Source organism: Nannospalax galili, unplaced genomic scaffold (assembly GCF_000622305.1).
Source record: "Nannospalax galili isolate Female #2095 unplaced genomic scaffold, S.galili_v1.0 scaffold511, whole genome shotgun sequence".
Lineage (NCBI taxonomy): Eukaryota > Metazoa > Chordata > Mammalia > Rodentia > Spalacidae > Nannospalax > Nannospalax galili.
This window is the reverse complement of record NW_008331831.1, coordinates 1772564-1800400: the sequence shown is the minus strand read 5'-3', so window position 1 is coordinate 1800400 and position 27837 is coordinate 1772564. Positions and strand designations below refer to the sequence as shown.

General features: G+C 43.1%; 1 protein-coding gene across 2 annotated transcripts in view; it reads right to left on the bottom strand.

Moving 5' to 3' along the window:
* Window positions 1-2499: 2499 nt before the first annotated feature.
* Window positions 2500-27837, bottom strand: part of Colec12 (collectin subfamily member 12) — a 200782-nt gene continuing 175444 nt past the window's right edge. For both annotated transcript variants that reach the window (XM_008826958.3, XM_029560557.1), the window contains 6 exons: window positions 26045-27091; window positions 16578-17066; window positions 15625-15761; window positions 14332-14441; window positions 5025-5170; window positions 2500-3131 (listed from right to left, as the gene is read on the bottom strand). In XM_008826958.3, the coding sequence (XP_008825180.1) occupies window positions 3112-3131; window positions 5025-5170; window positions 14332-14441; window positions 15625-15761; window positions 16578-17066; window positions 26045-27091 (1949 nt within the window). In that variant the 3' untranslated portion in view covers window positions 2500-3111. The remainder of the gene's footprint in view (window positions 3132-5024; window positions 5171-14331; window positions 14442-15624; window positions 15762-16577; window positions 17067-26044; window positions 27092-27837) is intronic.

Below are 27837 nucleotides of genomic sequence, written 5' to 3'. Positions count from 1 at the left end.
TAGCAAGTTAGGTGCCTGAAGACTCTCCTTTCCAAAAGAACCTAATTGTCATTAAAGGAATCAGGAACCTGATAAATAGCTACATACAGAGATGGACATGAGGTATCTCATAATATATTCATCTGATTTTATCCAGTATGTAACATTTCCTAAAGAAATGAGAACATTTTCAAAGCCTGTCTTCACATAGTGATGGTGTGTGATCCAGGATATCACATGACCTTGAGTGAGTCCCTGTTCCAGTAAAGTGGGGAATGCAGTAGGTTTGCTTCACAGAGTTGATGGGAGGATTAGGTGAGATGGCCAGATCAAAGCACTTGGCACAGGGCCTGACAAGCAATACACACTTGGGAAGTTATTAGGGCTGAGAAAGGACAACCTCCTTGGTGGACGCTGGCACTAGCTGTCTTTTTTTAAAAATGAGTATGAGTGTATTGCCTTCATGTAAGTGCACCCGTTTCATGCAGTGCCTGAGGAAGCCAGAAGAAAGCATCAAATTTCCTTGGAACTGCAGTTACAGAGGCTGGGAATTGAACCCGGCTCCTCTGCAAGAACAGCCAGTGTGCTTAACTACTGAGCCATCTCTCCAGCCCCAGCACTAGCTATCTTAATGATATCTGATAGTTAATTCCAACTTTCTCGTTGACAATTTTTTTTCCCCTTCAGTGCTTGTGTAGGTGATCTACCACTGAGCTACTGAGCTACATCCCCTGCCCCTGTAGACAGCCTTTTTAAAAAAATTAATTGAATTTTTGTGATTTTCATAAACAGAATTTGATGGTATTTAGATCCCCTTCCCTATCTGTACCTCCTGATACAATGTAATGTACTCTATTATTTATACATTATATACGTGTGTGTATGTATATAAAATAAAGGCCTACAGAGTCTTAATTTGTGTCTCCAAATGCCCTTCAGTGTGGGTCCATCCACTGGAGCCTGGTCAACCTACCAAAAGTCACATCCTTGAGAGAGACTGACTCCCTCCTTCCCAGCAGCCATCAGTTGATTCATTCATGTGTATGTATGTATGTATGTGAATATGTACAGATGTGCATGTGGATGTAGGTGCCTTCAGAGGCCAGAAGAGGGCACTGGATCTTGTGGAGCTGGAGTTACAAGCAATTATGAGCCACCCAATGTGGGTTTTAGGAACTCAGGTCCTTAGCAGTGAGTGCTCTTAACCACTGACCCATCCCTCCAGCCAGCAATTTAGGCTCAGACAACATTAGCACCTGGCAGCTTGTCCGGGTCACACAGAGAGGAAAACAGGGTGTAAATGTACTAAGGATGGCTGTTCCCAAGCTGTGAAAATAGTATGATCACAGGTGTTGCACCAAATTCCCATTCCCCCAGGAGACCTGCACGCTGGGATCCCAGGGCCACGCAGTCCCTATACCCTACGGACAAAAAACCAACACAATACATTCTTTTTGGGTTTTTGTGTAGTTTATGACTTCCCGGAGAGGATTACTTACAAAGGCATGAATGCCCATGGGCCCTGTCTCTACATCTCGGCTAAGCTTTTGAGATCTGTACCAGCACTGTGCCCCACCAGTGAGCCACCAAGATGGTGACTACTTGCTGCTTCCCAGCTTCCTCAGTGTCTGTCCTTAGACCTTCCCCCTCATGCAGTTGAAGCTGACCGACTGGGTGGGAGGGGTGACTGTCTCTAGTTCCCTCAGAGGACATGCTTATCCAACAACAGGCATGCACCATAGTTCATGGGTGAAGTCACATTCTGTTTTGTAGCGTTTTACATTGGTTTGGTAACAGCACTGTCTGGAAAGATCCTTAGATGAGAAGGGGACTGGTTGGATGGAATATATAACTTACTCAGTTATCCTCAGTGCCTCATTCAAGCACTTTCACAACAGACTCCTCAATGACAATCTTTTTTTTTTTTTTGAGACAGGGTCTCCCTGTAGCCCCAGCTGGTCTGGAACTCACTATGTAGACCAGGCTGGCCTTGAACTCAGAGAGATCTGCCTGCCTCTGCCTCATCTTGCATGTTCCTTAGAGCTATGTTTTGGGAACCTAACTTAAGAAAAACAAACTTTCCAAGTAGCATATAACTGGTTCCCATCTTTCTAGCATTGCTGCCTTTGGCTGATACATTATAAAGTCCTGTCAGCTCTGGTGTGGGTCTGATAACAATCCTATTCACACAGCATCCCTAAAACAGGGACTCTCAGCGACTCTGATTGAAGAGCTCTGTTTTTTTCCAGCAGATGTCTCTTCATCGCTCCTCTATCAAAGTAAACAAAAGCAGATTCTGAGTTGACACTTCCTCTTACGTCAAGGGTGGTGGCTCTTATGTCTTGAATGAGACATGATGTGCTTGATCTCCAGCAAAATGTACAAGGGTATTTCTGAATGCCTCAGGTGATTCACTCCTCTGAGGAAATGATTCACACACACACACACACACACACACACACACACACACACACACAATTAGTTTTAAAACCACAAGTGAAAAAAATTTGTTGCCACTGGTAGTTTAAATCTGAAGAGAAACCCCATGAAATTTTATTAGTACCATTATTGTTTTCTTTGGCTTCATGTATTATATTAGTAAAATGGGGGAAAAAGGAACATAACTGTAAAAAGCAAATATTTTGTACAAAAATACAATGTTTTAAAAGCTCTTAAAGTACATTTCATTATTACTAAAAGTTGGCCTATATATCTGTATGTTTGCATATTTTCCCTACATTTGGGATTTAGAAATGTAAAGGTACTGTTTACACAGTGAATGTTTTAAGTTCTTCCTCTAGCTCAACAACCAACGGTAGTCTTTTTCTGATTGGAGCATTCCATATTTTGGAAGATAAAATTTGTATAACTGTATGGTTATTGGCTGATAAATCTATGTGATTCAGTCCATTTGCTCTCTGAAAATCAATATATCAACCAAGGGAACATTTTAGTTCCCAAGTCCTTGAGTAATGGTAAAGTAGCTGTCCTTTTTTTTTTTTTGCCCCCAGTAACTGGTATTCAGTGCTTCTTCTCACCCAATCAGGTGACACAGTGATGAAATTGGAAAGAAGTGTCTTTTGCCTTTGAGAGCCGCCCAAAAATATGTTCTTGTTATTGCATCATAGTCTGTTATAATGTGGATGACAGCACTGGAAGAAAGAAAGATGGACATGAGTTATATCATTCAACAATGCTTATTTTTTTTTTGAATATTTTTTGGGGGGGTTCTTTTTGAGACAGGGTCTTCCTGTAGCCTCAGCTGACCTGACTCGCTATGTAGACTAGGCTGGCCTTGAACTCACAGAGATCCGCCTGCCTCTGCCTCCCAAGTGCTGGGATTAAAGGTGTGCACCACCACGCCCGGCCTTCTTTTAAATATTTTTATTTTTATTATCTATATGAGTGTTTTGCCTACATGTATGTGTACCTGTGTCATGCAATACCCACGGGGGCCAGTGGTGTCGGATCCACTGGAACTGGAGTTACAGATGGTTGTAAGCCTCCTTGTGAGTGCTGGGACTGAAGCCAGATCCTCAGCAAGAACAGCCAGTGCTCTTAACCGCTGAGCCAGGTCCAGCCCCAACAATGCTTCTTCAAAGAAATGTCTGCCAGCTTTTCTTCAGATTAAGTAAAAGCTAAATTCCATTTTTTGTTGTTTTTTGTTTGAGACAAGGTCTCCCTTTAGCCCCAGCTGGCCTGGAACTTGCTATGTAGACCAGGCTGGCCTGATCTCACAGAGATCTGCCAGCCTCTGCCTCCCGAGTGCTGGGATTAAAGGCATGTGCCACCATACCTGGATTTAAGTTCCATTTGTAAGGGCTTATTCTGGGGAATCCTAGTTTCTGGTCAACTCCATGAGCTGTCATCCCTGTTTACATGTCCACACTTCTTCCTTCAACTAACCAGAACATGTGTTCCTATGTTTTAAGATTGCTAGCATTTAGACCAAAAAAGCACTTGGTAAATGTCTTTAATGTGTATGTGAATAACTTGTGCCCCAGTTCCTTCCAAAAATAATGTGAGCAACATATATTTAAGGCTTCTCTTTACCACTAGCAAAAATATCTTCATTGAAATCTAATTCACAAAATCATGCAGATTGCCCATGTAAAACATTTAGTTCACTGGGATTTATGTATAGTCCTAAAGACTGCCATTATCTCAAATAGTAAATGAAGCTTTATGTCAGCATCTTTTGAAGTCAAGCTCTCTAAAGGCCTATTTGACATATATGTTTTTAAGAGATGCAGAGTACAGTCCTCAGTTATCTAGCACCACACCCGGCTTGTAACTGTTCAGTAAGTACATGCAGACTGGCAGCTCAGTTGAATTGGCTGGATGCAAATGTGCATACTCCCTAAAGCCAGCACATTGATGCCTTATCTCAAAGAACAGTTAAGACAGGCATGGTGATGCACACCTTTAGTCCCAGCACTGGGGAGGCAGAGGCAGGCAAATCTCTGAGGTTGGGGCCAGCCTGGTCTGCATACTAAGTTCCAGGTCAGCCAGGGCTACATAGTGAGACTGTTTCTAGAAAAACAAAAACCCAACCAACTAAAAAACAGTTAAATGACAGTATTATAAGTTATTGACCTGAGTCTTGAAGTATAACATTTTTCAAGTACTTCCTAAATGTTAGGTATATTTATTAACTTATCTAAAAGTTCTCACAACAACCCTGTGAAGATGCTATTTTTTATGTATGAGTATATTGCCTGCATATATGTAAATGTACCCATGTCATGCAATGCCCACAGAGGTCAGAAGACAGCTCAGATCCACTGAAACTGGAGTTACGGATGGTTGTTAGCCACCATGTAGGTGCTGGGAATTGAACCTGGGTCCTCTGCAAGAGCAGCCTGTGCTCTTAATCACTGAGCCATCTCTACAGCTTGGATGATGCTATTTTTATTTCCCTGAGGTTGACAACCTGCCATGCTATGAACCAGTAGACACAGGGTTGGAACCTCAAACTTCAGAGCCTGTGTTTAGGCCTTTCTCATTGCCCCTCTCGCTTTCTCTTAAGCCCCGTTGCTGCTTACCTGTCTCCCTGTTTTTCTCGCAAATGAAGTTATTGATTTCTTCACACTGGAAGTCGTTCCACTGCCCAGCATAAATCAACCCAGCACAGTCTTCTCCTGGCCCATGGCCATGGCCCCAGTTATCTGGCTGTCCAGCTTTCCAATTTCTTTTAACCAAACAGAAAGTGAGTGTTATCTGCACAGTAAGGCAGAAGCTTTTTTACTTACAAGCAGCAGAGGAATGTAAAGCAAACAACAAAACTAAGGCATTTGTCCTGTAGTGAAAAGCGAAATTGTGTTATTTAAAAAAAGGAGCGCACTCTCATTTAGCTGTTTTGCAGAGTAATAGATAAGGCAGCTTCTTACAGGTTTGTTATCTTTGCCATAAAGAAATCAGCCCAATGAGCCTCACCATCACATGCTAAGGGCAAGAATCCTTTAGATAGTTGGATGAATGGTTTTTTTGAGTCTTGAAATGCTGTCCTCTGGTCATATGTATGTGTGGATAATGTACAAACTATTGGGACATCCCCTACAAATATATGTGCATGTGTGCTCTTGTGAAAACACACAGGAATCTTTGGATGCCTGGTGTTTTGTCTTTAACATGTGAAAGGGTAAGAAAGTGAGCGTCGCCTGATGCACACAAGAACCTACAATTACAACCAGTTGTGGCTCTCTGGCTGTGTTGTAGGTGGCTGATAGCTTCAGAAAGAGTGTTTTCATCTTACTGCAAATGACTCATATATTTTACTACCTTACTTGTGTGGGTGCATACACGCTATTGCACTCATATGGGGATCAAGGGTAATTTGAGATTTAGGGTGTCTCCCCTTCCACCATGTGGCTCTTGGTAATCACACTCAGATCGTCAGTCTTAAAGGCCAGTGCCTTTACCTGCTAAACTATCTTGTCAGCCTAGCAAAGAGGATTCTTAAAAACAAATTTTGTGAGTCTTTTGGGGGTGGCTTTGGGGATTGAATGTTGGGATCTGTGCATGTTAGGCAAATGTTATACCACTGACCTACATCCATCCCAAGCCCTCTTTATTTTGAGACAAAGTCTCACTAAGGTGCCCAGGCTGGCTTTGAATTCATTCTTTGGTCCATGCTGGACTTAAACTTGTGATCATCCTGCCTGTGCCTCCTGCGTAGCTGAGAATATAAGCTTGTGCCACCAGACCCAGCAAAAACAAGTTTTCTTTAGGATGAACCTACTCAGGCCTGTTAACTTCGATGCTGTGGCTCAAAGGAGCATTTCTCCAGAGTTCATAATTCTTGATTCTGTTTCCACATAAACTATTAGGTATGATTCCAGACTCCATTCCAAAAGGTTCCTTTTTAAGATGCAAGTTCATGTGCAGAAGCTTGTGGTTTCTGCTTGAGGAAAGAAGCTAGCCTCCAGGAAAGGGTAGCAGAAAACATTTGTAGCAGGAGATACTTCCAATGATGATGACTCAGTGCTTCAGCCACACGGTACCTTAGGGTCACATGAGGGGGTGGGGGTGGGGTGGGGAGAAAACTCATATTGCCTTCCATCTTTTATCAATAAGACCAGTAAAACCATAAGGTATTGGGAGAGAAGAGGTGAAATTTATAGTAACTGGTAGGACAGCAAGGTAGAATAAATACTCCCAACTAATCCCAAATGTATATTGGGGCTAAAAAAAATAGTGATCTCAGTTAAAGCTAATGATGAAAAGATAATTTAGAGGAAACAATTCAGTGATGGCTATAAGTGAGAACTGGAAGATACCACTCACTAATACAGAGAAACTATGAGCCAGGTACAGTTTCAGGTGATGGCAACTCAGCAGAGCAGAGATCAAAGCCCCTTAAGGAATTTACAAAAAAGACTAGAAGGATGATTTTAGACTCACACTGTAAGTAATGCCAAGAAGGATGGAGTGTGAGGAAAAGCAGCATACATTAAAGGATGCTTTCCTCTATGGTCCTGTCTACCCTGCAGGCCATCTCTGCAAAGGTCAGTGATGCCCAAGTAGTTGGACCTTGTTAACACCCATTTTGTTCATCTCTTCGAGCACTGAGTAGAACTGGTTCAGATTTTATTTACAGAATTTGAGATCTATGATTCCTGAATGTATAATGATGTATTTAATTTCTTTGATTTCTCATTTGACTGGAAAAAACTGCATGTATGTATACAGAAATATGTACACACATGTATACCTACATATATGTATATCACTTCTTTGGATTTAGAGGACTTATTATTCCTTTGCAATTTATCTTACATTGTTGGGGACCTTGTTGTATAAAGTAGTAGTCTCTTCATGACCGGATAGCCCATGGGCTCGGCTCAAATGCAGAGACTCCTTTTTCAGCAGGGTGCTTTCCTGGCATCTTCCTGACTCATCTTTTGAAGTAGCTGCCACAGAAACATGGCCTCCGGCTCTGGAAATGCCAGGTTTTCCTGTGTGATTTTCAGGCAGTCTGGCAGTCTGGCAGTCTGGCAGGAGCCCACTTCCATATGTAGATGGGGTATCTCAAAAGTACCTATCAGCTAAAGCTTTTACCACTACCCCCAAGGTAAGTGTCCTGGTTTTTCCTCAATAATTGGAGCTGGATCACCAAGACTTGGAGCTGAGCTGAGTCACTGAATAAAGAGCTGTAATACGGACTAAGCTGAGTCCCATGTCTTACTGCCTATGATCCAGTCTTCCCGGGGGGCGCTATCCTTCCATCATCGACTCACGGAAACCCAGCTTTAGCCGCCCCGCACCTTCCCACGTGATCCAGCAGCCAGTGGATTTCGCATCTCGAGGAAGTGCATGGGTGAAATTAGGGCAGAACTCTACCGGGCCAGCCCCGGAAGCAGAGGGACCCACAACGGAGAAGTAGCGGAGAAGCAGGGACCCGCCAGCAACGCAGAGCAGACGCGCTGTGGGACCCGCCGCCTTCCAGGTGCGCGCAGGGGACCGGCGCCACGCTAGCAGCTGGCGCCCCGGGATCCCTGCGCACCCCATATCACATCATTTTAAGCTGAGTGGAAAAGAACTTTCTGATCAAACAGGAAGATAACCTTTCTCAAATGGGTTTTCCAGATCATTAGAAATCTTTACATACAGTGCTCCAGGTTTTCCTTAGGACTAAAGGCAGCACATGGTTCTGTGGAGGCAAGATGACTGAGGTAGCCAGCATGCTGGGAATAAGGCCTATAGAGTAGGAACTTGGGGTCTCAAAGCATCTCTGGGAAAACTAACATCCCATGGAATTTATGGTAACTTACAGTCTGCATGCTTAGAAGATGTCAGCGAAACAGAATGTGTATATAGTATTCTGGAGAAGAATGTCAGCTTAAACAATGCCTTAACTTCATTTGTAGGTAAATTCTGGAAGGACTAGCTTGACCTTGGCCTGAAGTCCCATGTTACAATACACATAGCAACATATATACTTCTAAGTGCCTCAGGAATCTTGGAAACACTTGATAGCTCTTATGACTTGGAAACTCACAAATGTGAGATATTGGGAATGGAGTACTCCACGATTGGGGGCAGGGGGAAGTCATCTTAATGACATAGTCTCAATCTTGGGACTAACTCCTTCCAACCTCACAACTTAATATTTTTTCATCAACCACAAGATTAACTAAGGCTACATGCCAAGAAACGTCTGCTGGTAAGGGCCTGACTTCCAAAGAGGAAAATGTTACTGATGAGGAATGTTTCTTTGCCAATAAAATGTTCTCCCACTAGACCCTCATAGAAGATTCTTATCCTGTGGCCTGGGCCAGTGCCACCCTGGTAGGAATACAAAGTGTGAACTATCATGGGTTGTTGTTAAAGGAAACTGGAGAGTTCCTTCTGGTCCCCACTGTTCCATGGCAATATATTTTGTAAAACTATATGGAGTAATGTGGTTAACACAAAGTCAGCCTGTTTTATCTTTGTGATATATAAATAAAAGCAGTTACATGGAACTTGGTATCATAATCCCAACAAATGATGTCCCTTGAACAGAACAAACAAAAGAAAAGGGAAGATTCAGATGTGTGGTTCATCCCTGTGTCCCTCCTGTATGAATCTGATTTTCCCAAGGAAGACAGCCTCAGTTAATAGTGACAATCTGCAAAATGATATGCCTGCATTTATTTATTCAAAAATAGAAACTTATCTGGGGGTGGTGACACACACCTTTAGTTCCAGCACTTGGGAGGCAGAGACAGGCAGGTCTCTGTGAGATCAAGGCCAACCTGGTCTACATAGTGATTTCCAGGCCATCTAGGACTATGGGAGAACCCTGTTTCAAAAACCAATAAATTACAAGTTAATTGTTGTTATGTCATTGCTTTCTGGTTGGTCTTATTTGTCTCCTACTTATATTGAGATTCATTTGTTCTTCTTCCATTATCTTTGTAAAGTGGAATCTTAGGTCAGTGGGTTTTAATGTTTAAGAAAATGTGATGCTTTGGGCTGGAGAGACGGCTCAGTGGTTAAGAACACTGGCTGTTCTTGCAGAAGACCCGGGTTTGAATCCCAGCACCCACATGGCAGCTAACAACTGTTGGTGACTCCAGTTCCAGGGGATCCGACAGCCTCTTCTGTCCTCCTTGGGCATTGCACTACATGTAGGTAATACAGGCATACACATAAAAATAATAAAATATTAAAAAGGTGATGCTTTTAAGGCTATTAGTGTCCCTCTAAACACTTGTTTTAACTGTATCACATAAATTTTGATATTCTCTCTCTCCCTCTTTGACTCCCTCCTTCCAAACAGGATCTTACTATGTAGTCCCTGCTAGTCTAGAACTCACTGTGTAGACCATCCCAGGCTGGCCTTGATCTCACAGAGATCCACCTGCCTCTGCTTCTCAAGTATTGGGATTAAAGGTGTGAATCACCATGCCTGGCTTCTATTTCCATTAAAAAAAAATTCAGATTTTTTAGGTAACTTTTTTCTTTGGTCAATGAATGAGATTGGAAGCATGTAGGTGCTATGGCTATAGACTTTCTGTGAATCTATCATGTGTATTTGGAAGCATATTTGTAATTGTTAGGCAAAATGTCCTGTACATACCAATTCTGTCAAGGTCGCTGGTTGTGTCTATTATATCCCTATTGACTTTCCTACCTACTTGCCCTATCAGTAAACCTCCCTTGAAGCCCTGATCTTTCCTGTATCCACATCTAGGAGTGGGATGCTCCCCTCACTATGACATGGTCCTAGAAATCACTTTTTTTTTTTTTTTGGTCTTTTTGAGACAGGGTTTCCCTGTAGCTCCAGCTGTCCTGGAATTCACTATGTGGACCAGGCTGGCCTTGAACTCACAGAGATCCTCCTGCCTCTGCCTCCCCAGTGCTGGGATTAAAGGCGTGTGCCACCACGCCCGGCGAAATCACTCTTTTTAATGTTAGTATAAGGATACTACCTCTCAGTACACCCCTGTCAACCAGGCTCCAGCTACTGTCTCCCCATGGCTACCCCACGATAATGCAATGAGTGTTAACTGGATAGATCCCAGTCTCCACTCAGAGGATAAGAATGAGGTTGTTACAGGACTGTGGCAAAACAAGCATACCAAGGATGATGTGTGTAAGGTGGCCAGTTGTCTTTCCTTGGAAAGGATTATAGGTGTATTATTTTTAACCCTGTCTTCTATCAGAATATAAAATTTCAGCAATCTACACTGTCCTCCAGTCTTTGTGTTGAAATTGCTTTGGTGCGTAGGCCTATAGTATGTGGGGATCTGGCCAGGGCACCATCCCAAACCACTGTAGGGGGCCTCTCCCTGTAGGGGCAGCTTTTCCTCAGCTGGTGCTGACCTTTTTCAGCACAGCAACAGTGTACGGCCCACGCGGTATGTCTGAGGGGAATGAACCCGAGTTCAGATCTAAATGTGCCTAAACTGAGCATCTTCCCTGTCATGGCTGCTTTTTGCCTATTCCAGCCCTGCCTTCTGAACCAGGTAAAAGCACAACTAACACAGTAAAGCTAAGAGGCAGAGGAGGGAGCCGTTATCCCTGGACTATTTTCTTTTTTATAGTAACAGCAAAATCCTTACATAATTTTAAAGAAACTGTGCGTATGTGCTGGGGAAAAGGAAAACTGTGCACTTAATTCCTCTGTGGCTTGGTCAAAGCTTGGGATGGTGCCAGGGCCAATGACTTCTGGTTTGGGGAAACAGTTGAGGAATGGCAGTAATCCTTTGAATGTTTGGTAGAACTCAGCCATGAAGCCTCTGGTCCTGAGCTTCTCTTTGCTGGGAGGCTTTTGATGGCTATGTTAACCTTCTTTGTTATTGGTTTAATGAGGCTTTCCATTTCTTCTTCATTATTTGATTTTTGGTTATTTAGCTGTCCATAGTAATTGTTCAAAATTGTCTCTTATAATTGCTGGATCTGGAAATTACTGCTTTTGGTAGGGGAAGAGGCAGTGGATGGGTCAATGTTAGGCCTCAGAAATAAACAGGAATCTGAGTATTGGGAGTATTTCAGGAGATTTCTACTGGTCAAGACCCTGAAGTCTTGGCTCCGTTCCCAAGTCATGACAGGGAATATTCTTGTCCTCTTCACAAACCCGTTGTAAGATGGGTAGGATGCTGTGTGTGGATCTCAAGATATTGTACAATATATAACTTCTACCTAATAAAATTCTGCAACTCAGGAGTATTATATCATGGTAACAATCATGATTATAATAATAACAGTAATAATCTCAATACTTACAGGCAATATTTCCTCAAGGATTTCCCAGGCAGCAAGCTCTATGCTGAATACCATGTTGTATGTGTAGGAAATCTCATTGAAAAAATACTGACATAGTACTTTTGTCAAATTCATTTTACACATGGGGACATGGAGATTGGTATAATTGAGTATTCACAGAGGTGTCAGGTCAAGGCTCTCACTTGACTTGACTCTGTACCCCAGACGGTACTGGCTCTTTCTCTAGTTTGTGCAGTGTTTATTATTATATGTCAAATTAAATTAGCCTTTGGTTATTGAGACCTCATACTATGTCTGCCTAATTTATTCTTGCTTTAGAATTTGATCCTGGGGAGTTTTACATGTATATGTATTCCTTTGGGTAGAAAATGAGACATGCAGTCTGTGCAGGGGCTGGGGCGCAAGAGCTCAGGCATTCAGGGGGTTCAAGTGTGGCTGTGACTGGAGACAAATTTCCGGTAAGGTGTCTGGTGATATAATCCTTCTTAGGGCCTAGGTACCAACACTGGCGCTCAAATCACATAATTCTTATGGATCCTAGGGAAAAGGAGCAAAGCTTCCCCTTGGGAGAGCTTGCGTATACAGTAATATTCCAATCCAGTTTTTTCTTGAAGGAAAGTTTAAGATTGAATTTCTCAGTGAGTCAGTCTCAAACCTTTCTTTCCATTTATGGCAGTGAGAAATGTGGGGAATATGGAATTTTCTTCTTAGCTTCTTTCAACTCCCTTAAAAGATATCCTGGCTCTCTCAACTGTCAAAGAAATAGATTTGTCTTTTCCTTTATTAGTCTCTGCCTTCCATCTTACCACCAACCCACTGCAGCTCCTGCTTTAAACACCAACATTCACAGCTGTGTGGAGTTGGTGAAGTGCATCCCTGCTATCTTCTTGAGCTCCAGTGTCTCCCTAGAGACAGGCAGAAAAGAGTAGAGGATCTGACAGGCCATCGGGCACAGGCCCTGTGCTGGATAACTTTAGTGTCAACTTGACACACCTGGGTTGAGGGAGCCTCAATTGGGGAATTGCCTTCATTGGACTGGCCTGTGGCCATGTCCATGGGGCACTTTCTTGATTGCTGAGTTATGTGGGAGGGCCCAGGCCACTGTGGGTGGTGCCACCCTTGGCCAGGTGGGCCTGTGTAGCATAAGAAAGCAGGCTGAGCAGGGGCCAGGGGAGCAAGCCAGTAAGCAGCTCTATGGCCTGTGCTCCTGCTCCTGCCTCCAGGTTCCTGCCCTGAGTTCCTACCTTGGGCTCCCTGATGAACTGCGACCTGGGAGATGTAAGATAAATAAACCCTTTCCTCCCCAAGTTGGTAGTGATCAGAGTATTTTGTCACAGGAATGAAGAAATAAACTAGGACAGGCCCACTTCCTCACCTTTAGGTCTGGGTGAAAGTCTCCAAATCATCCACTTCGGTTTTTGCTTTTTAAAAAAAGATTTTTCCTTGAAGAGATGCCCTTCTGATTCTACCTACTCTCTCTCATCATGCTCTTCACATGAAGGATTTAAAAATATGAAACTGCCAGGAGTGTTGACAGTGCCTGCAACCCTAGCACTTGAATGGTGAAGATGTGGGGATTGCAAGTTCAAGGCCAACACGGATTATATAGTAAGACCCTGCTCTAATAAACACACTTAAAAAGTACAGAGCTGCCTGTCTGTCTGGCCTCTCTGTCCATCACCTCTGTCCCTATGCCATTCTTCAACTACTATAAGTCTGGCCTCAAGGTCTGTGAGACTTCCTTAGATCTGAAACACGATCATTTCCTCCTCTTCCAGTGGACCAGCTCCCCGTGAAATGATGCTCTCTGCAAGGTCTGACTTCTCTGCCTCCAGCAAATTAAAGGCCACTCAGAGATGGATTTTTGTTAAGTTCTCCATTTCTCTTTGAGAAGAAAGAAGCAAGGCAAGGTTTTCAAGGAGAGGTGAAAATTTTTTTTTTTTTTGTCTTTTTGAGACAGGGTCTCCCAGTAGCCCCAGCTGTCCTGGTACTCACTATGTAGACCAGGCTGGCCTCGAACTCACAAAGATCTGCCTGCCTCTGCCTCCCAAGTGCTGAGATTAAAGGTGTGCACCACCACACCCGGCGGAGAGGTGAAATTTGAATTGGTAGAATGTAGCCATCTTTGGACTCATCGGTAGGATTAGGGGGACAGCTGACAGCCTGGGGCTGGAGACGACTGTGGAGAGGCGGGTACTGCAAGATGCTTTCTTCTCTGCTGCTACTTTTTGTACAACACAGGATACATGGGACTTAGGAAGAATTTTAGACCAGTAGAGTTATTCTGTGATGGTACTGTGCAGAACTCCAGTGAGAATCAGAACCCTGTAGTGAATAATCACGCACTAGTGGGTTAGGAATACCAATGGTGTTATTCTACAGGGATCTGTCAGGTCTCAGAAATACATCTGGGGTGACACTCAACATGGCTGAGAGCTTCTGGGCTATATTATCCTTCCTCATAGTATTAAAACGTTGTGGCCAGAAGTACCATAGTAAAGAATTTCTAGTCTTATTTATGACTGAAAATTTCTGGGTTTGAGAAGGGGGTATAAGACAGAAGGTCACTGAACTGAGGGAGAAGTTGTAGGAATGAGCAGCACCTGACCACTGTGTGGGAGCTTCTCCAGTACTTACTTGTAGACCACAGGCGTCCCATCCAGCCACTTCCACTCATTTTCATGCTCAGAGTCGGTAAGGCCGATCCAGTGGCTATCTCTCCCTACTATCTGCTTTTTTATCCATTGCTGAAAAATAAGTCAAAGAGGTACATTATTATTCCACACAAAGTAAAAATGACAATTTAAAGACATTTCTCAGAATTTGTAATGGTCTTAGCTGTCCACTTTTTATTGCATTAATATTGAAAGGGACACTGTCAGGGGCTTCAACCTTTTTCCTCTCACAAGTTTATAAGTGATGAAGCAATGCTCTTTCTTGGTCAGGGCAGCTCAGAGAATTCCGCAGGTCCCATTTCCCAGCTACCCTTCTTGTGTTCTAATGCTGGAAGACTGATGGTGATATTGAGCTTTTCCTTGGGCTGGGTCCCACGTGGTATGCCTCCACCACAACTGAGGAACCGAAGATGGCAAGGAGCTGAGCATGGTTTGAGCCCAGGTACTTGATGGCTCCTTTTTTAATGCTTTCTGGTCAGTTACTACAGGAAACCAGATTTCAGGGCTGTGTCTGGTGGAGACACTTAGGGAAAAGGAAGGAGACCACTGAAACTGAAGGAAGAACACTGTCACCAGTCAGGTCTCAACTCTGCATTTCTTTTTCATCTTGTGGGAATACATCATCTGTGAAATGGGGGAATGAAAGGACTGGCACATGCATGTAAACCCAGTCCTTGGGAGACAAAGGCAGGATGACAGCTGCAGATCTAGGCCAGCCTGGTTTAAGTTGCAAATTCTAGACCAGCTGGGACTCATAGCAAGACTTGTGTTTAGAAAAAAAAAAAAGTGGGGGTGGGGTGGGGAGGAAATGGTGATTTTTTTAGACCTACATTCCAAGGCTGTGAGGGTGTAAGAAATGGCCTTGCACATGATAGGGGCCCAGTGAATGGTCAGCGTCATTGCCACACATGCCATCCCAGCTTTCCTGACTCCTCTGGGGTCAACAAGTCTGGTTGGTGGCACCTGACCTCCAACTACTGTGCTCACAACTGCCTCTTTTTGTCAAGTAGCAACCCCTCCCAATTCTCTGCTGTGCTGCAATTCTCCAAAAAACCACCAGGTGGAGCTACAGAACCATTGCCTACAGAAGCAAGAGGACAGCGTGCCAAAGCTCTAGTCCCTGGATAAACCAAGCCTGCAAACTGCAGCCTTCCATATTTATGAGACTATGAATTTTTGATCTCTTTGACTCCCCAGAAAGCATGCAATTTCCAGCTTTAAATTACAGCTTTCCCCAATCAGGTGACTGACATACCTGTTCCTCTCTTGAGTTTATAAAAACAAGATGTGAAGACTTGTCTTCACAGAAAAGCTTTGCATCCTCAAAAATTTCTTTTTCCACCGAAAAATAGTAACATTTGTCTGTGAAGTTCTTCCATCGAGGTGGACAGCCTAGGGATGCAAAGTTTTAAATGTTGATTTAAAACACACAGAAAGGTCTCTTCATTTCCTCAGCTATGTGTAAGAGGCAAAAGTGTCACTTGGCATACCAGTGGCAGCTTGAGTGGCCCTATGCCAAACTGGTGGCTGATGTTCACAAGCGTGGACTGCAGAGCGCACAGTAGAGAAAACTGCACAGTCTGGAAAGAGTGTGGCTGGGTCTTTGTGCCTCTGTACCTGGATCAGGCTTTATAGTAACAACAGAAATGAGTACAGGGCAGGCACTGATGTTTGTTGTTCATCTTGGATCAGCTGGAGTCTATAAACAACTGCATGTGAGAACCCAGGTCTCACTGAAGGAACCATGTGGAACCTAGCCTCTGTTGCTTGGTTGCTAAGCAATAAGAAGTCTTGTTAAAAATTTACTTGTCAAGGAGACACAAAGGCACCATGACCCTTTTTCAAAGAAAATCTGGACATGGTCACAGAAATTCCACCTGTATACTGATGGAGTTAACTGAGAGAATTGTCTGTTCCTAGAGAGAAAGGAATAAAACAAGGATAAGGTGGCCAGTACAGGATGTTTTGAAGGCAGTGTTTGGAGTGCATTTGTCTTCTGAGGGCCTGATTGACCTAAAAGAACAAGTGTCAGAAACTGATGATGTTTGCACACAAACACAGGGGCCTGGGTGATGATGTTGAAGCATCATGGGAGCTTAGCCTTCTGCTAAGTCAAATTAGGGGAACTCATGCTGGGGTTGGTTTAGCTGTGAGCACAAACACAGCCCTGCCTCCCCAACCCCGGTTGGAAGGCGGTCTTGGACTTACCATTGGCTTCTGGTGCTAGGGTTGGCTCGTTCTGCAAAGCCAAAGGCTCCACTGCTCCTGATGGGCCTGGGGGGCCAGGTGGTCCCTTGGGTCCAGGCATGCCTGGCACGCCTGGCAAGCCTGGTAGCCCCCGAGGTCCAGGTACTCCAGGCTCACCCACAGTGCCCTGCAGTCCTTGAAAGCCAGGAGGGCCCTGAGGGCCCGGAAGTCCATCCTTGCCTGTTGGGCCTGGTGCACCTGGGTCCCCACTGGGGCCCTGAGGGCCAGGCTTCCCTGGGGACCCACGGGACCCTTTGGGGCCCTGTGAGCCTTTGGAGCCTTTGCTACCGCGCTCTCCAGGGGGGCCTACTGGTCCAACTGGGCCTCTCTCACCAGCAGGGCCAGGTGGGCCAGGCTCTCCCTTCTCTCCTTTCTGTCCTTTGTTGCCAGTTGGACCAGGGACCCCCTGAGATCCTCTGTCACCTTTTGGACCCCTGGGGCCAGGAGGACCTAAAACAGAAAAAAAAAAAACCAGTAAATGACATGTCCCATTGTGAGGGCAATGTGTACAGAGTGTATCTTCTTATATAACCTACAATTTAAAAAAAATTGTGGAACACAAGAGAGAGACATTAAGGAATGCTTATCCATTTATCATGGTATTTGTGGCTGCTATTGCAGGCTGAATTATTTCCCTCCAAATTTATATGTTGAAGTCCTAACTCCCAATACCTAAGAATGTGACTATTTGGAGATAAGGTCATTTATTATTACTTTATTATTTTTGGAGGCAAATTCTTTCTATACAGTGTTTGTTGACCTTGGAATTGTCATCTTCCTGCTTCAGCCCTCCTGAATGCTGGGATTACAGGTGTGTACACCAGCCCAGCCTGAACATAAGGGCTTTAAAAAGCTAATTAATCTTGCGGGCTAGAGAGATGGCTCAGAGGTTAGTTAATAGCATTGGCTGCTATTGCAGAGGACCTGGGTTCGATTCCCTGCACCTACATGGTGCCTAACAGCCATCCTTAACTCTAGTTCCAGGGGATCTGATGCCCTCTTCTGGGTTCTGTGGGCACTGCATTATACTAGTGCACTTACATACCTGCAGGCAAAACACTTACATTTAAAATAAGAGGTAATTAAGCTAAAATAAGGTTATTTTCTTTGGGCTTTCAGCCAGTATGTGGTCTTACAAGAAAAGATAAGGGGTGGATAAGAGCCCTTGCTTTACAAGCATGAGAACCTGAATTCAAATCCCCAGAACCCATGAAAAAAGCTGGGTGTGGCTATGCACAGGCCTGTTAACACCAGTACTGTGGTGGGTGGGGATAGGAGGATTGCTGAGGCTTGCTGGATGCCAGCCTAGCTCCAGGATCAGTGAGAGACCCTGTCTCAAAGGAGTAAGGCAGAAAGTAATAGAACAGGACACCCAGTGTCCTCTTTTGGCCTCCACATTTACATGGGCATGCACACCCACACACATGTGCATATATCACAGGCGTGCATATGTACACACATAGAAAAAGATTAAAACTCTGACACAGAAGGAGAGGACCAGGTGAAGACACAGGGAGATAGTCATCTGCAAGCTAAGGACAGAGATTCTGGAAGAAACCAACAAGACCCGCCAAGACCGTGACTTCCAACCTCTGAACTATGTGGAAAGACATTTCTGTTGTTTCAGCCGGTTTAAGTCTGCAAAGCAATACAATAGTGATTCAGCTTATTTTTCTTTTCAATAAGCCCAGCCTTCCTGTCCACAGCATTTCCAATGCAGCTCAATGATGTTTGTTGATAGAATCCATGTTGACATTGGCAGTAGTGGGTTTGTCACCAACAGAAAAGTTGTGCACAGTGGGATCAGAATTCCCTTATTTATATCCTTTTATATGACAAGCACCAGGTAAAGAGTTGTAGAGTTGAATTAGACTTGAAATTACATCAAGTGTTGAGAAGCATTGATCTATTAGTTCTTTTGCAACAACCAAGCCCTGCCTTCCCATCTCATCCTATACTGCATTCCTGTGCTTTTCACCAAGTTTCTCTCCAGTGCTGCTGTTCTTAGTTCTGGGTCTTATCTACCTATGGACCAGCTCAGAGGGATAGGGGAAAGCTGGTTAGAGGTGCCCAAACTCTCTGGACTGGGCTGATTTAAGTCTTAATAGTACAATACAGTGGCTGGAGGACAAAAGTACATAGTCCTTCTAAAAAAGGCATGACTGAGAAGAAAGGTAAAGGTTTACTCTTTCCTGTCACACATATACTCTCTTCATATAGAGCTGTCTTGTTTTCTTGAATTTCTCAGGGCTAACATAGACTTCACATATGTATTTCACAACCAAGATTTGCATAGTGAGTGACAGTTTTCAAAGAATTGTTACATAATCATGTCAAGAACATTCAGGCCCTACTTGCATCAAAACTCTTCATGACCTGATCTCCTCTGAATCTTCTTACACCTCTTAGCATTCCCTCTGCTGATGCATCTGTGAAATACCCATCCAACCACATGACATCCTCCCAGGTCACTCCAAACAGAATTCGTTTCTCATATTTCAGTCTTTGTTTGGCCTACTGAGCCCACCTGCACTTCACCTTCTCTGGCAGTCTTATTCTGGATTGCTTATCAGATGCACATGCCTCACTGTTAAAAGTCCATCACTCTAATGCCAATGTTTTAGGTGTCAGGAGACATCAGAAGCAAGAGATTTCTGGGAAACAGTGACCTGCTTTGTGTTCACCTTATTCTAAGAGGTGTTCTTCCCAGTCTGTGTTGGGTGGACCCAGGGTGCATCTATGGAACGGTTATGGGAAGATCTATCTTTCCTGAGTCTGCAGATACTTAAGAATGTTTCCATTGGCCTCATTTGTAACCTGAGAAAGCTCATTACCCAGCTTGTGCCATTTAGGAACAATAAATAGGGAAGGAGAAGGACTTTTGCTGAAAGGTGTATCTCCTTAAAGTAAGTTAGTGTCTTTGTGTAACTGCAAAATAGTATCCTGGAGGCTAATACTGGGGAGGGTGCCATGTAAGGTCCCTTATGATGGATATAGTATTATGCAAAGTTCTAGTGAAAAAATTACTAACAATAGCCAAATCAAAATACCTTCTCAACTGTTTCATTTATAGTATGTGCTAACCCTCAGGAAATTCAAATCATAAAGATGTTAGAAAATCTAATTGTTAAGTCGGGCATGGTGGTGCATGCCTTTAATCCTAGCACTATGAGTTCAAGGCCAGCCTGATCTACATAGTGAGTTCCAGGCCAGCTGGGGCTACAGGGACACCCTGCCTCAAAAAAAAAAAAAAAAAGTTTAAGTGGACAGTAACAGGGATGACAAAGTATATGGGCTCCAGTGGGGGTGGAGGGAGGCTATGGGAGGGTGCCATTTGGGAAGTGGGTATATAGATGAGTAAGATTGTATGGGATGTTCTGTATGATGTGCACACAAAATCAACAAATAAAAAAGGACTTACATTTGAGGAGGAAGCATAAAAATTTACTTTATGCTAATTAGTAGAGGTGATAAACATTACCATTGAAATCTACCTCATGACTTTATATCCATACTCAGGTGCCAAGGATCTGAGTGTAACCGACTGTGACTAGTAATAATCAGATACGTAGAGATTAGAGACACATGTGAAACATCTAAGCATTAGTAGCATTAAAAATGAGTCTTTAGGAAACAGCATATTTTAAAATGAAATGGAGATCTTTTTTAAAGGTTAAAAACTCATTCAATTTTATGTCTTACAGGGTCTATACTGAGTTCAATGTTGTATAACTATTAATTCAACTGTGAAACTAAAAATTTATAGCCACTTTTGAGAGAGATGTATCCTTGCTCTGGAAATTGTTACTGAATATGTTAAAGCTGTAATGAAATGCTTCTTCTAATCATGTGGTTATTAAATAAAAAATTTTTAAAAAGTGTTTAAGTAATTTTTTATTTGATAAGGTTTCCCCCCCCAATTACTGCTTTCTTGCCTGCTCAAACTAGGGCTTGGTGCTATACTTACAAGTTGCAGGAAGTGAGTTTATCTGCAACTATGAAATAGTGACTCTTCAGGGCTTATCTCTGCTCCTGTGGCAAGAGTTGGATTTCTTCCAGAACACCTTCTGCTGGCCTCCCAGAATTCCCAAAATACACAGCTCCCCCTTCTTCTTCCAGCCTAAATCTAAGATCTCCCTCACTTGGGGTGACAGCTTTTTACTACTTAATATTTCTGGGTACAGTAGTTGATGAGGTCTAGATATGCTTCTTTCAACTGGAAATGGCCTCATCCAGTATGTATAGATGCTGTGATTTATTTGCAGAATGTTATCAAACATGGATCCCAAAGCCAGTAAAAAAACACCAGCAGATGCTAATTTCTAGATCTTACAATGGAGTGGAGTAGGTTTGTGTGTGCATTCGTGCGATGCAAATTTTTGCCTTAAAAAAAAATCTAAAATCTAAATTCAATGGGTTCCCAGATGGATTAGTATAAAAATCAAATCTTTGCATGTAAAGCATTACGAATCCCCACACATATAAGTCATCTGTCTCTTAATAAGATTAGGCTATGCATAAACAGACAGGCACACAATTACTGATATCTTCACTCAGCTGCCACCAGCTTTACAAAAACTGCATAAAAGTAGTCCCAGAGGCTGGGTTTCACGAAGATGTGTGTCTCCTAGGTGAGGGCATGCATGCAATGAACTTTGCTCACTAGACTAGTCAAGCTGGAAGTTTACTATTCTTGTTTAAAAAAAAAAATCACTGATAAAAAGAACCAGAGCCATTTTCAAAGCCAGCACTGGACCCAGGTATGTTCTCCTCTAGGACCCGAGATGCAGAATCTGAAATGCAGGTATCCCTCAGTAGCCTCTGGATTATCTCAGGGCACTCAGTCTTACTTTAGTCTTTTATTGGGTGACTATCAAAGTAAAAAATAAAATCAAATAATGGTCTGAGGAGATGGCTCAGCAGGTAAAGGCAATAGCTGTGCAAGCGTGATGACCCAAATTCAAGCCCTAGAACCTATGTAAAAAGCCATATGCATGCAGTGATGCACATCTGTAATCACGACACTCCTATAGTGAGGTGGGAGGTGGAGACAGGAGAATGGTCTGTCATGGGCCACCTAGCCTGGAGTATGTAGCACAACAACAGAAACAAGGAGAGACCCTGTCTCAATGAGATGGAAGGCAAGAACCCACTCCTGAAAGTTGTTTTCTGCCTCTCCGTGTGTGCACATATACACAACCAAGTAAATAAACAAAAATTAACAGAAAAGGTTACCTTCCCTCAAGTCCCCCAAATGAAATGGCAGAGGCAGAGTATTTATGAGCTTGTGCAGTAACAATTTGAATTCAGAATCAAGAGCATTATAATGCCACACGTGGGTGGCAGCACGTGGATGACCATGAGATCTGCTTTCAGAATGCTTGAAGTGTAACTAAAAGTCAAGCCAAGTGGCTGGTTCCCTGGCTTGGGATTCTGCATTGTCAGGGTGTCCATGTGGCTGGTAAAGCTGTCACAAGCTCTAGAATTGCCTCCCAAACAACAAACAGCAGGATTCTGAACAGTCCTGTTTACACTCTCAGCCTTGTATGTCCTAGACTTAGCTTTGAGAGCATTAAGGTACAGAACAGACCCCTCAGACACTAGACTTTTCATCACTGTCCTTTTTATGCTTTGGCAACTGGATCTCCAGACTGAGACGTGCCCAGCCAGTCTCCTACCCAAAACAAGTTTTAAATGTGTTTTCCAACAAAACTTCTGTAACAGAAAGCAGAGAGACAGTTTTAGCTTTGCCTGTTATTGGACTTGATGGTAAGAGCTTTGAGTGGCAGCATTCAGAAGGCTAAGGCAGGAGGATTGCCATAAATTTGAGGTAGCCTAGGCCACAGTATTACTACTGTGTTTCATGCTGGGCATGGTAGCACTCAGGAGGCAAAGACAGGCGGATGATCTCTGAGTTCAAGGCCAGCCTGGTCTACATAGTGAGTTCCAGGCCAGTTGGGGCTATAGGGAGACCCTGTATTAAAAACAACAAAGAATTCTAATGTAAGGTAAATAAAAAAAGACACAATCAAATTCAGTTTTCTTACTGTAAAAAAATCTTTGACAGCAATGAACTAAACTTACCACTTATATGTTAACTTTCTGTTATTGTAGCAAAATGCCTAAAATAATTAACTTAAAAAAGAAATGTTTATTTTAGCTCCTGGTTTTGAAGAGTTTGGTTCATGATTGACTGGATCTATTGCCTTGGGCCTGCAGCAAGGCAGCACAACATGGCTGGGAGCAGATGGTGGAGCAAACTATTTACCTCATGGCACCACAGAAAGGTGCACAGATGAGGGATCAGGCTCTGGGAGGGTGATGAACTTGGTCAGGCTTCCAGCACATCTAGTAGTATACACTAGAGATCCTCTGAGTAAATACTTAGGTTTTTGGTGATGGGTACACAGATGACTACTGCCTGGGTTTATCACGTGACCATCTAGTTATACTTTATCATCTGACTTAAGTGCAGCTTCAGATTAAATTTATTATTTTTTTTTAGATAGGGTCTTCCTAAATAGCCTAAGCTAATAATGTTACAGCCTCGGTCTCTTGAGCGCTGGGATTACAGGTATGCACCATTTTGGTTTCCACTTCTTAATAAGGCAACTGTCTTAGATGACCAAGCTATCAGTACATGGTCTCATTACATGCAAGTTAACAAGAATTTCCTGGAAAGCACCAGAGTATTTTGGAATCTTACAGAGGAAAGGCCCACTGAGGCCAACATTAATCCATCCTGCTTTATCACTCATTCTGCTGTCGTAGGGATGAGCTGTGTGCAGGGACAGAGGAAGGATAGAAGGAAGCACTTGCATCCAGAAGTGGGATGCTTCTCTCAGCTTGTTCTCTTGAAATACCTGCTGGGGACTGCTGTTCTGGAGGCAACTGGACACAGCTAGTTAGTGAGGGAACATATGCAGTCCCTGCACTCAAAAGGCTGGGACAGGAGGATTTCAAGCTTAAGACTTGCCTGAGAGATACAGTGGGACCCTGCCTTAGAAAGAAAAGAGATCTTCTTAGTCTCGCCTACTTCTGAGCAGGATCTTATATGCATCCCTTACCTATTCCATCTGGCCAGCATCTTGCTACTATTTCTGCCCATCAGATTCCAGATGATTCTATCACCTTTTATTCACTATGTAAGTGTTTAAAAATTTATTTATTATTTTTATTTTATGTGTATGAGTGTGTTGCCTGCAAGTATGTGAGTGCACCCATGTCATGCAATGCTGCGGAGGTCAGAAGAGGGCTTCGGATTCCCCTGGAACTGGAGTTAATGATGGTTCATAGCTGCCATGTGGGTGCTAGGAATTGAACCTGGGTCCTCTGCAAGAGCAGTCAGTGCTCTTAACCGCTGAGCCATCTCTCCAGCCCCTTACCATGCAAGTTTTGTGTATCACATAAGGATTAGATTTATCATTGGGTCATCTAACCCTCACTGAAAAAAAATCACTGAACTTCAGGCTTACAGGTGCTCTTTATAGTTGATCATTCAACTAATGTGTCAGACACTCCTTAGGGTGATCCCCAATGACTCAGGACCTTGGGAGATCCCTTCTTGAGTGTGAAACTGGGACTTGCTTCTAACCAATAATATATAGCAAAAGTGATGACAAGTTGCTTCCTTGGTAAGTCATACTGTTCGAGACTCCATTTTAGCAGCCTCGAGTGAGAAAGGCTCCTTACTGGCTCTGCGGAAGCTGTGATATTGTGACATGGCTGCCTGACCAGGAACTGAGCAGCCTCTAAGAGCTGAGGGTAGTCCTCAGATGATAACCAGAAAGAAATCAGGAAACTCTGTCTTAGGTTCAAGAGCCTGAAGCAACATGGAAATGTGCATCTCCCAAGACCAGCTTCTGATGAAGCCACAATTCGAGGAGCCAGCAGCCTGGTAACACAAGAACCCCCTAAGTGTTACCAGGACCCAGGCCACAGGAAACATGAAAATGTGTCTTGGCTTTACCTACATGTGCAACACAGAACACTAGTATAATCATATATCCACCCAATTGTGTTGCAATCCAACTATTTTTCTACATTGTTCTTAGTGCCTTGGTGAAATTCAGTATAAGGAAGTAAGATCAGGATTACCAGCCACCTTCTTAATGAATTGACTGTGATTACAGCTTTCCTGTACAGGGTCACAAATTATCTTTCTATAACTTCTTCTTAAATCTTTCTCAGGCTTAAAATCAAATTCTCTACTCCATACAGTGTATAGAATGCACAATTAGTCCATTTTTGAAAATCAGGACAACAGTTATTTTTCCCTACTTTTGGATGCCCTAAAATTCTCTTGATTTTAAGCTACTCAAAGGTAGGGACCACCTGGCCTTCATGGTATGAACCCAGATAGCTGAGCTTAGAATTCTCTGTATGATACTTTTACCTTAAAACCCATGATGGCAGTTTATGATCAGAAAATAAAGTTACTATATGACTGCTGCAAATCTTAAAAAGTAGACTGAATCTGATCCAAGGACTTGCCATACACATGGGTACCCTGGATAACAATAAAACTTATGGTTTCTTGCTAGTTATATAATTTCTATCTTCTGTGGCCCTATAGTTACTGTGATGGCCAACCATCTACCTACTCATGATGCTTATAAACAGGAACCCCTTAATGGTATCTTTGTGACCTAGACAAATTAATCTGCTTTCAGAGGACCTCAACAAATGTTGGCATAGTAACAGCTCAGGTACTGAGAAAAATCTACATTAACCAATCTTTAATCCAATAACTAATCAATTGGGCATTTTTACACTACTTTTCCACATGTAGAGCTTGGTTTTCTTGCACCTGGTGACTTATTTCTAAAGGAAGAAATGTGCTTAGAGTTTGACAAGGTGTTAGTAGCCCAGGCTAGCTTCAAACTCTTGTGACCAAGAATAACCTTCAATTCTTGATCCTCATGTCTTTGCCTCCCTAGTGCTTGGATTACAGGCATCCAACTTAAAAAAAGTATCTTAGTATGTTGCCCAGACTGGCCTTGAACTTGGACTCTTCCTGCTTTAGCTTCCCAAATGCGGGATTATAGACTCACACTGCTGACAACAGTGTGTGGCCTCTGAGGTGAAGTCGTAAAGGGCACAGTGGCTTTTGTTTTGCTCTTTCTGTTGGGTCACTTATTCTAGTCAGCGAGCTACAACATTGTGACATCACTCAGATCCACATAGTGTGGAACTGTGGCCTCCTGTTGAGAGCCATGTGAGCAAGCCACCCCAGTCAATCTTTCAGATGACTGCAACCTCACAAGAAAACCCTGAGCCAGGACCAATCTATGAAGCTGCTTCTGAATTCCCAATCCATAAAAACTATGAGATAATACATACTTTTGTTTTAAATTATCACCATATTTTAGAATGATTTGTTATGCAGCAATAATTAATATAAACACAAATACAAAATTTGTACTTACCTTGTAGAATTGTAAAATTCTTGATGAGCTGACCATGCTTGGAGTCCACCAGCTTCATTTCTTCCATAATCACTGATAAGTTGGCCACTTCAGTGTCTAACCTTGACCTCATCATATCTTGTTGCATCCTAAGAGAAACAGAATCCAAACGGATATTGGCCAGTGTATTATTCAAGGAGGTCAGGTCATCTGTGTGTCTGGTTAGGGTATCCGTGCAAGTGGTCCTGACTTCATTCAGGTTGCTGGTCAGTGTCCTCAGGTGGTGGGCTGTGTAGCTGATATTGCTAATGATGTTCACAATATCTGCCTCAAATAGCTGGAAGCGTTCTTCCAGTTGGCTGAACTTGATGGCCGTTTTATTCTCTGCATCTTTGTGTAAGTCCTGAAGGTCTTTCAAGTTCTGCTCATTGACTTGTGAGATAGTGGTGATGTTGTCCATCTGACCTGTAAAGGAGTTGAGCTGGCTGTTCATATCCTCCAGGGTGTCATTGTTGGCTTTGGCCAGGGCAGAGTTGTTGGCAGCCAATGTCTGCAAGCTATGCACTTTCTCCTTCAGCCAATCAGTGTCTTTCTTGGCTTGAAGGAAAACCTGCTGCAGGTTTTGGAAGTCATTTTTGATTCGCTGGATGGCCTGGCTCGTGTCATCCACAGACCGTTGGAGATTTGTGATAAGGTTCCTCTGCTGGACCTGGGACAGGTTCAGGTTGTTGAGGTTCATAATGACCACATTATGAGAATACATTTGGTTCTGCAGATTGCCCTGGAGCACACTGGTATCTTGTTGTAGATTTGTGACATAGCCGTTATATGCCTGGAGGGTTTTGTTTACCGTGGTAATGAGGAAAGAATTATTCTCCAGAGTTTCTTTCAGCTGACTCTGCCTGTCCACCAGTGCATCCCCACTTGCCTGCAACTTCTCCAGCGTGTCTTTGTTCTTGCTGGTTTTCTCTGTAATCTCCTGAAGTTGTTGCCGAAGATCCAGAATATCTGATCTGAAGGTAGAAAGTTCTGAGTTGGTGCTTATAGCTTTCTTCCCAGTTTGGTCCCCTAGAATAAGAGATATTTGTTATTTAGACTAGTGGTAGAAAGATGTGTTCGACTGAAGCCAAGGACCCCAGATATGGGCCAGTGAGATGGCTCTGCAGGTAAAAGTGCTTGCTGCCAAACCTGATGACCTACTTTCAATCCCCATACACTACATGATGGACAGAGCTCACTCCCACAAGTTGGTCTCTAATCTCCACTCACATGCGTTGGCATGTGTACACCAAACCCCACAAAATAAATAAATGTAAAGAAATTTTAAAAAATTCCACATATCTAATTGGCAGCACTATATGGTGGATATAAAATCTGTGGTTCAGGCAGCATGCTATGTGCTACTGTAATCCATATCTATTTAAAGTGGGCCCTGAGGAATCGGCAAAAATGCTCCACAGACAGACTGATGAATGTGGGTGAACACTTTTCTCAAAGAGAGCAATGGAGTTTACATGCCAGGGGATTCTTAGAAGGAAATAACCTTATCAATTTACCAAAATTCTTTTTTTTTTTTTTTTTTTTTTTTGTTTTTTTTGGTCTTTTTGAGACAGGGTCTCCCTGTAGCCCCAGCTGTCCTGGAACTCACTATGTAGACCAGGCTGGCCTTGAACTCACAGATTCTCCTGCCTTTGCCTCCCGAGTGCTGGGATTAAAGGTGTACGCCACCATACCTGGCCAAAATTCTCTTTTAATAAGTGAAAACAAACATCAGAGAACCAAACAGGCTAGAATTTTTTTTTTTTTTTCGATCT